At 34.9% G+C, this 9210-nt stretch overlaps 3 protein-coding genes across 3 annotated transcripts; 1 reads left to right on the plus strand and 2 right to left on the minus strand.

Annotated features, from left to right (window-relative positions):
* The first annotated feature begins 1697 nt into the window (after window positions 1-1697).
* LOC110729725 (uncharacterized protein ycf20-like) lies at window positions 1698-4286 on the plus strand. The gene is made up of 2 exons (XM_021909510.1): window positions 1698-1939; window positions 3575-4286. The coding sequence occupies exon 2, from the start codon at window positions 3597-3599 to the stop codon at window positions 4062-4064; it is 468 nt and encodes a 155-aa protein (XP_021765202.1). The 5' UTR covers window positions 1698-1939; window positions 3575-3596; the 3' UTR covers window positions 4065-4286.
* A 393-nt stretch (window positions 4287-4679) lies between these two features.
* Window positions 4680-5915, minus strand: LOC110729724 (mavicyanin-like). The gene is made up of 2 exons (XM_021909509.1): window positions 5706-5915; window positions 4680-5271 (listed from the first exon to the last, which is right to left on the minus strand). Exons 1-2 carry the CDS (start codon window positions 5908-5910, stop codon window positions 4868-4870), a joined length of 609 nt encoding a protein of 202 aa, XP_021765201.1. The 5' UTR covers window positions 5911-5915; the 3' UTR covers window positions 4680-4867.
* On the minus strand, window positions 5717-9118 carry LOC110729722 (pentatricopeptide repeat-containing protein At2g33680-like). Its single transcript, XM_021909508.1, has 3 exons — window positions 8708-9118; window positions 6420-8604; window positions 5717-5806 (listed from the first exon to the last, which is right to left on the minus strand). The coding sequence occupies exon 2, from the start codon at window positions 8575-8577 to the stop codon at window positions 6457-6459; it is 2121 nt and encodes a 706-aa protein (XP_021765200.1). The 5' UTR covers window positions 8578-8604; window positions 8708-9118; the 3' UTR covers window positions 5717-5806; window positions 6420-6456.
* Between the last annotated feature and the right edge of the window lie 92 nt (window positions 9119-9210).

Here is a 9210-nt window from a genome sequence, read left to right on the forward strand (position 1 = left end):
TTATTTAATAGTGTGATTTTTGAGTAACTATTCCTATAATTTAACTAATTTATGTTTACTTTGCTTGCTTTCTTTATTTGCTTAATTTACTCTTCCTTGTCTAGTTGTCAATTGTCTTTCCATCTCTACCTTGTTTGATTAGTTTGTTATCAATATTTATTACTCCAGTGTTAAAGGTTAGGCGATTTTTCCTTATAAGTATTCTATTTCGAACAACAATAAAAATAAAAAAATTATGTTACTAATACGAGTATGTTTTTGCATTTAAGGTAATCTATTGTATTAGGGTTTTAGGAGAAAGTTTTCTCCTCTTTTCTATATCATTATTGAGCTACTTGTACTTCCTTAACATTTCAATAGTTGTGCATGAGAATAGGTTTATTATAGTTAAAAAAAAAAGTAGAGAAAGTTAGTGACCGATTAGGTAAACTTACATATACAATTAAAACACACATAGAACAAAGCTAAAGTAAGAAAGAGGCGATATAAGCGCTTCTTGCATTAATGTATAACGTAAATAGTTTAATAAGACAAATATTAACGATGTCCAAAAAAATAAAAATAAAATAAAATAAAAACATTGATAGTGATTTTCTTCATAAAAGTAGTTAAATATGTTAGTTGAAAGTTGGATCGTTATTAATTGAGAATTTAATTTGGTAAGCTAGTTTAGCTCAATTTAAGGCTTGTAAAAGTTCAATTTAATTGAGTTCATGCAACAAGTTCCTAACCGAAAAAAAAAAGTGATAATTGAATTTATTTCAAAGTTAATAAATTCAAATATTTAAAGTTTCGTGTAGCTTAAGGAAATCATTTAAATATATTTGACTTAAGATTTATTAAGCTTGGCATGTGTTCCTTTCTTATAATAAATCCCTACCTTATAAAAAGTAGAAACATACTCTTATGAATAGTGTAATGCCAATTATACCCTTCAAAATGTGTATTTACATACATACCCTCATTAATATGTAGATGCTATTTTAATGAATAGTGTTTAGACAACTATACCCTCTAAAATATTTATGTACTTTTATGCTTTCATAAATGTTAGTTGTCTTGAACATTTATATCACCTAAATATAGTTGATTACATATTTTCTCTTATTGTTTTTTTAGGAAAAATTTCTCTTATTGTTAATTTAACTAATTTTGTGATTTAAAAGCCAAACCAAAAAAACCTTCAAGATATGGTCAGCTATGACGCGCGCATTAGCTGCCCTAGTACCTTAAAGTAGTGTAACATCAATAATAAAATTCATTTCAATATATGATTGGATAATAGGTAGATATTCTTTGTATTTCAAAAATAATTTACAAGAGGGTAGAAACTCATGATGTACTAAAATATACCCTGTACTTTGTATAGATCATATACTTATAATTTCACAAAATGTTACTGTACCTGTTTAGAGATAAATTTATCATTCCTCATTAAAACACGCATTTTTTCCATATATAACGCTAGTAGCATTAAATATTTATTCTTAAAACCTATGTTACATGGACTCGGATAGTCGGATACCCATGGTCGACACGGGTACATGTCCAATCGAAATATTTCAAGATTCGAACTAAAAGTAATGTGTGTAAGTGTTATACTCATGTCCAAATGTCGAGAATCTGACATAGATGTTTAAAGTGAAATAAGATTAGATTATTAAAAATTATGAATTACACCCCCAAATTCAACCAAATTAAGGAACTCAAAATTGAGAAATTTATCCATCATTTCTCCATGACAATAGTCCATGAGACCATGACTACATGATAGTGACTTTTTTTTTTTAAAAAAAAAAAAAAAAAAAAGAAGAAGAAGGAAGGAATCCAAAAGGTTTGGAATGAATGTAGCTTAGACAATCTTTATCAATTCCAAACACACAGAGTGGACTCATATCTCTGCTGTTAGTTCTCTCTCGACCTATCTGCTTCTGCCAAGGTTAGTTTTTTTGTCATTTTGTTGACTAAATTTGTGATTTTTAAGGTTAATTATATTATTCTAATTATCTAAGCTCTACTTTGTCGATTGTTTTGCTCAATTTGATTTTGTGTTTTAATTTTTCAATATATGATTGCATGATTATGTTGTTTCTGGGTTGGATTTTGGGGGCTGATTAATGACTTATTGTGGTGTAATTTGGCCAGTTTTGAATACAATTTTGGGGTTAGGGTTTCCATTTCTTTTTGTTGTGGATGCATCAAAGCAATTTTTAATTAGCAAATTGTTATTTAGGATGACTGACCGATTAATAAGTTTCAGCTTTTAGGGGTTTAATTTCAGCTTTTTGTTGTGTAATTTGCTCGATTTTTGAAGTTAAAGGAAAACTCTTAATCGTATTGGACTTGTTGTAGTTGGTGGTGTAGGAAACTGGGAAGCAGTATCATCTATGAGAACTTTGGAGCTATTGAGTTCTGAATTTTTGAGATTCTATTTTGATAAAATTACCTGAATTATGAGAGGTGAGAGAGGTGAGCATTAGCCTTAGCACCCGATTCAGCCTCGAGTGTATTTTGTTGAGTGCAAGATTGGCAAGACCGAGAAATGATGAATTCATAATCAAATTTTGATAGCATTGTTTGATATTATGGTTCGTTGGTAATTTGGTACAGTGGTACACCTAAAGGGCATTTTGGAATAAAAAGAATTGAGATTGGATCAAAACTTTAATTCCCGTAGTTGATTGTGTGTTCCTATGCAAATGGCAAGGTCATGGTTATTAGCTTGGCTATAGTGAAAGAAGAGAGCAAGGGAGAGTAGAGAAAGAAATTGTTTTTGGGATTAATTATCTGCCCTTGTAATAGTTTTATATGCGCAATTGTCTATAACTAGGAATGCTTGTTCTTTTGATCTTCTGTAAGAGTTAATTCTGATACCTATTTAGCTTTACTTATGATTCATTGATGTCTTTGGAAGAGTAATAAATTTTGGAAGAGCACTTTGGTGGTGAGACATTGAAGCTTGAAAGTGTTTGGGAAATTGAAGCAATGTTCTGCTGTTGTGCATTACAATCTGCTTTTTTCTTCTTTCATCTTTCACAGGTTTAGTCGCCAATGGGGTACAAGCTAATTGCATGCTTTGTTGCATATATAGCTGTAGAATTGGTGTGGTGTGGCTGTTTTCTTTTCCAAATTAATCGACTTTGTTTAGCAACCTTTCCATCCCTGGACCAGGAAAATGATTGGTGGCATAAGGAGGGGAAGGAAAGCAAGAAATGTATACATAGGTTGTGCGGAAGCATTTCTGGGCTGGGATCTGCTCAGATATTATTCCCTTGGGATGTTTTGCTGATTCTCTAATATTCACATTATGTGTAAAGCTTACATAATAAACTTTAGCATCGGTTGGCTTGATACATTGTCATCCTGTGCAAGATTTAAAACTGCATTTGCTTATCTTTATTTAACGAAGTGAAACATATATACGAAGTATTTAGCATCATGTAGCCAATAATTGTAATTGAAAGAGGAATTGATTGTGTTCTATTTAGCATGCCTAAAGTAACAATGCTAAGATTAGGAACATTCTGTGTACTGTGGCATTCAGTTCTTTGACATAGCATACCTTTCTCTGCAGGTAACAAATTTTTTATTCCTCCATGGCGATTGCTGTGGATATGAGCCCCATTGGGTTGCTTAATTATGGCCTAAATATCAATAAAAAGAGCTCATATGGAAGATTTGACTCCCTTGTTTCAAAATTGCCAGTCCGATTTCGTCCTATTCGAGCTGTGCAAGATAACGTGGGCCCTCGAAGGCTGGTAGACATTATTCGTACTGTACCAGACATTTCAAGAAACTATTTCAAGAGACCTTCAAGGAGAGCGCTCTTTGGAGGAATTGCCTTATTAGGTGGGTTTTACGTCGCACAAACAATTTCTTTGTCCTTTGGAGCTTTAGGGGTCAATGATGTTATTGCTGCTGTATTGTGTGTGCTCCTCACTGAATATGCAACAAAATTCTATTACAGTCGGTCGAAGGTAACATTTCCAATCGCCCTTCTCAACAATTTCAAGATGGGATTTACATATGGTCTATTTATTGATGCTTTCAAACTAGCTAGTTGACCTGGGACTCAACGTTAAGGGTACTGTGTCGTTCTTGTACATACTTCTAGTTATCACTTCTGTCATAGATACAATACAGAGATCCTGTAACAGTGCAAATTTTGACAATATGATTGATGTTGGTTCTTCAAATTCATCCATTTATTCTACTACCCTACTAGCTTTTGCGATGCAGACAGCTGAGCAATCCAGTGGTTTTGTATAAGCCTGCAAAAGTTGTGTTATATATGCTGTCATTTTTATTATCTTCACTTCTTAGCTGAGATGAATTGAGCCAATGGAAAATTGTCACCATGCTAGAGTAATAGCTGTCTTAACCCCTCATACTTGAGGATTCAACATGATTTTACTAAAATACTTTGTATGTTTAAAATACCTGTCTTCTCATCCTACAAGTATTATTCAAATGGAAGGAATACTAAGCAAAGTCAAGGATTGAATTGAGGAACCGAGTTTGTTTCCTTGCGCCTAATTTGCATATCTAAATTTAATCCTGTGACATCTTAAAGAATATGAAAGAATACAATACAATAACATCCTCTTCGGTGCATAGTTCTATGTTAAAAGGCGAGGTTCTCCACAGATGAGAGAAAAGGCGTTGTTCTAGTCTGGTAGTTGTAGCAGAAAGGCCGTGCTTTGTCTTCCAAGTAAACGAATTTTTTTTTTACAAAATTGTAATATTACATACAATGTATATTTCTTTTCAATAATAGCTTATGTTTCTAGCACAAAGAATATGTATACGATACTTCTTCAACTCATGTATTATGTATAAATGGTCAAACATATAACCAGAAATAATCTCATATAATACCCACACTCAGAATTGTGAAGCCCAGAAAACCAAGCAAAAATAGGAAGAAAGCGTCGCCAATTCTGACAAACTCAGCTGAGGAAGCTAGAACAGGGTGATTGCTCTTGGAAGTTTTGGGCAGTAAGCCCACGGAATTTGGTGCAAGAGCTGCTTCAGGTGCTCCTGCTGTTGAAGCAGTTGACACAGCAGTTGAGTTGGGTTCAACATGTACGTGAAGCTTCATCCCTCCTAGACAGTATAGTCGGTTGCAACAAGCAAAGTACCTGTCTCCTGGTTTTGTTAAAGGGAAGGTTGTGTTTCCTGAGGTACTTCTAAGCAGAGCATTATTGGTGTCGCAACTATCAAACTCTTGCTTTGTCAGCTCACATACTGATGATGATGAGAATTGAAATGCTGCAAATATGATAAGAAAATAAGAATACTGGTACAAACTAGCCTGATAAATCTATGCATCAGCTATTCAGCTGGCATCTGTTCTATTTACAGAGTACATATATTTAAATTTTATCTGGAATTTCAAGGGTTCTATTAAAGAACAAAATGGGAAAATACAAAGTGTAATTAATTAAGACGTTGTCTAATTATTTTGCAATGACCTTAGGTAGAAATGTGGTCTATAATCCAGAAATGTAGGAGTTGTTGCATAAGATGGCAACAACACCATGAAAAAAAAAAAGAAAAAAAGAAGAAAAAGAGAGAGAAAAAAGCTGAGTTTGGAGCCAAATATCTGAATATTTATACGATATGGCACTTCGATCTATTCACGCAAGTTCAAATTACGAGACAGCACCCAAGAAAATCGGGAAATTAAGGGGAAAGAGCCTTACCAAGAACATCTCCAACAACGAATCTCTTGCCCATCACCCATGAATCAAGATCAGTACTAATATCCCAACCAGAGGTATCACCGACCATGTACATGGTGGCTCTGCATGCAACAATAAGGCAAATCAGTGCACCGATAAACCCAAGCAAACGAAAGTTCCCCATAGTGAATAAACCTGAAGTTGATATGCAAATCATCTCTTTCATGCGGCAATAAAGCATATTTATATAAAGTGTTTGTTAGTAATTAGATTACCAAACTCATCATATGGCCCATTTAAGTCTTAGACCAAATAATTAATTAAGATAAGTATTCTATATAAGTTGGCCATCTGATATAACCAACCCCCCTGGGTCTGACATTTGATGGCCAACTATTAACAGAACCTACTAATGACAAACTCTATAGTAACTGAAGCCAAGCAATATGCTAGAAACAATAGACATTCTTAGCAACCTAGAGAAAATAAGTTGGTTTGGAATTTTGGACAAACTAAATTGGGAAATTCAAGCTTGGAACCTCCAAGTCCTACATTCTCCTGTTATGTGAAGACACTGGGCAAAAGACCAAACACATTGAATAACAGCACTAAACATATATATATATATATATATATATATATATATATATATATATATATATATATATATATATATATATATATATATATCAAAAATCTCATGATATCAAAGTTTAAATGAAAATAGGTTGGTACCAGAGATCAAGTCTGATTCTACTCGATCTTCCCATAGTTAAGTTGAGGTCGTCAAAAATGGATCATAAGCTGGTCGGTAACCTTCATCAATCATTTGTTTAGTTAAAATTCTTAACCAGCTACATATATCTGCTATCTCAGGATGCTTCTGATCTCCAACAACAAACACGTGAACAAGACTCTTCAGTTCAATCCAACTACACCCAGCCTCCTTGCCTACCCTTCTAAGCTTCATAAGCCTCATGACTCGTCCCACGTCATCTGATCTTCCTAGTGCAGTATAAATTCTAGACAATAAGACATAAGCTGATGATTCTTGTGAGCCTAGCTCCATTAGTTTCTCCCCTGCATAGGCTCCTAGCTCATAATGACCATGATTTCGACATGCACTTAATAATATTCGCCACAAACACATCCCATGATCCAAAGTTGCTGATTCAATGAAATCCTTGGCTTCAAAAAGCCTCCCAGCACGGCTATACACATCAACCATGCAAGCATAATGCTCTAATCCAGGTTGTAGGCCATATTCACTGGAAATCATCTTGAAGTATTCCCAGGCTCTTTCAACCAATCCCATATGGCTACAAGCAGAAAGAATATTAACAAAAGTAACATAATCTGGCTTTACACCTTCTGATCTCATCTCCTCGAATAGATCCAAAGCTTTGTCACTGCACTCATTTTGAGCAAGACCAGATATCATAGCATTCCAAGAAACTATATCTCTTGTGGTCATCCTCTGAAAGACCATGTTGCCTTCGCCAATGCACCCACACTTTGCATACATGGATGAAAGAGAACTTCCAATAGTCATCTCTCCAGCAAGCCCATACTTTATGGCCCGGGCATGGACTTGTTTGCCTTGCTCCAAAGCAGCAAGACTAGAACAGCCTTTCAATACACTAGCAATTGTTAGGTCATTAGGTAAAATTCCCTCTGCTTCCATCCTGCCATACAAACTCAATGCTTCTTCATTATCTCCATGCTGTATATAACCTCCTATCATTGAAGTCCATAAAACAACATCTGGCTCCTGCAAACAATCAAAACCTTTCCTAGCATCAGCAATGCTACCGCATTTCGCATACATATCAACCAGTGCAGTTATAATATACATTTGATTCTCAAATCCCATTTTAACCGAATAAGAATGGATTTGCCTGCCTTCCTCAACGGCACCATCGTCACTACACGCATTAATCACCCCAACGAAAGTATATTCACTAGGCCTAACCCCAGAATAATGCATTTTAGAAAACAACTCCAGAGCTTTCTTAGAGTGCCCACTCTGCGCAAAGCCAGTGACCATCGCGGACCACATAATAGGACTCTTATCAGTAGACAATGCAAACATCTTAAGCGCATTGTTTGCACTCCCACATTTCAAATACATAGTAACAAGAGCATTCCTAACTTCCACAATTCGTATCACCCCAACCTTAACAGCAAAGCAATGAACTTCCCTTCCAACATCAACCAACTCCGGAATAGCCAATGCACTAAGCACACTAGTCAAGAAAAAGGGACTCCCTCGCTCCTCTTCATCCTTCACTATCAATTTAAAAACCCCCACAGCCTCTTCAGCCATACCACTCGCAGAATACCCAGATATCATAGTCGCCCATGACACAGAGTTCCTCTCAGGCATTTCATCAAACATCTGGCGTGCATCATCCATAAAACCCGATTTACAATACATGTTAAGGATCGCGCTTCCAACAACCACATCTCCACCATAATTAGTCTTAATCACCAACGAATGCACCTGTTTTCCAGCCCAAACATCACCCACATTTGAAACTGCACTAAAAATCCCAGCAAATGAATAACCATTGGGGAGACAATTCTCGACCCGCATTCGACGAAACAAATCAAAAACATAGAAAGATGACTTATTGCCACCAAATTGAGCATGGGCATTAATAATTGAGCTCCAAGAAACATCATCTTTAATGGGGATTTCCTCAAAAGCAAGCTTAGAATGGGTTAATTGGCCACATTTTGCATACAAATTAACTATGCTATTAGCTAAGTATACATTGGAAAAATAATTTGATTTGATGATTTTTGCATGAATCAATTTACCCTTTTGAAGGTTTTGTTCTTGGGTAAGCTTTACAACCTCCTTGAAAAGAGCTCGATGAGCTGCACTCATCAATTCTGTTATTGTTTGGCAGTTATCCTGGAAATTGAAACTATAGGTTATAATTTTGCAATGAATTTTTGTTTAATCTATAATTTCATCAACATAAATTAGAAGAAATCTGTAAAATAAATAAGAGAACCTTGGCGACAGTAGAAGTTGATTGAACGAACAGTCGAACAGGAGACTCAACTTAGTTGCTGGTGCCTGGTGTAAACTGTAAGAGTATAGAGTGTAAAGGAGGTTTTTTTTTTCTTTTGAAATTTAGTTATAAAATAGGAGTGTATTGATCTATCTGTGAGGAAGTTATTCCAACTTAATTAAGGTTTTGGGCTCGAGATTTGAGAATGTCCTATTCCGTAACACTTATTGGAAGAGCTTTTTTCAATTAGGTTTTAACTCGACTCATATTTGAATTAGTTGGAGTCTAGTAGGCTTTGAATTACCAAATTTGCTAAAAAAAATGTGAGTAAGAAACATTACTTTGAGGAATATTACTTAGCTAATTATACTCCATGCATGATAGGTGTTCCGCCATGATATAACTTTTAAAATATTAAAGCTGGTGTCTACATCCTTATATGATTGAATTATTGGTAAAATTATTCATTTTTTAAGTCTTATTACTCCAATGGTAGCTATCCT

The sequence above is a fragment of the Chenopodium quinoa genome, unplaced genomic scaffold, assembly GCF_001683475.1.
Source record: "Chenopodium quinoa cultivar QQ74 unplaced genomic scaffold, ASM168347v1, whole genome shotgun sequence".
NCBI classification, from domain to species: Eukaryota; Viridiplantae; Streptophyta; class Magnoliopsida; order Caryophyllales; family Amaranthaceae; genus Chenopodium; species Chenopodium quinoa.

Excerpts from the sequence above, each read along its gene's own strand:
- LOC110729725 (XM_021909510.1), top strand. The coding sequence starts at position 3,597 with ATGGCGATTGCTGTGGATATGAGCCCCATTGGGTTGCTTAATTATGGC.
- LOC110729724 (XM_021909509.1), bottom strand. The coding sequence starts at position 5,910 with ATGAAAGAGATGATTTGCATATCAACTTCAGGTTTATTCACTATGGGG. Across the intron at positions 5,272-5,705 it reads CGTTGTTGGAGATGTTCTTG|CATTTCAATTCTCATCATCA; the intron begins GTAAGGCTCTTT and ends TCATATTTGCAG.
- LOC110729722 (XM_021909508.1), bottom strand. The coding sequence starts at position 8,577 with ATGAGTGCAGCTCATCGAGCTCTTTTCAAGGAGGTTGTAAAGCTTACC.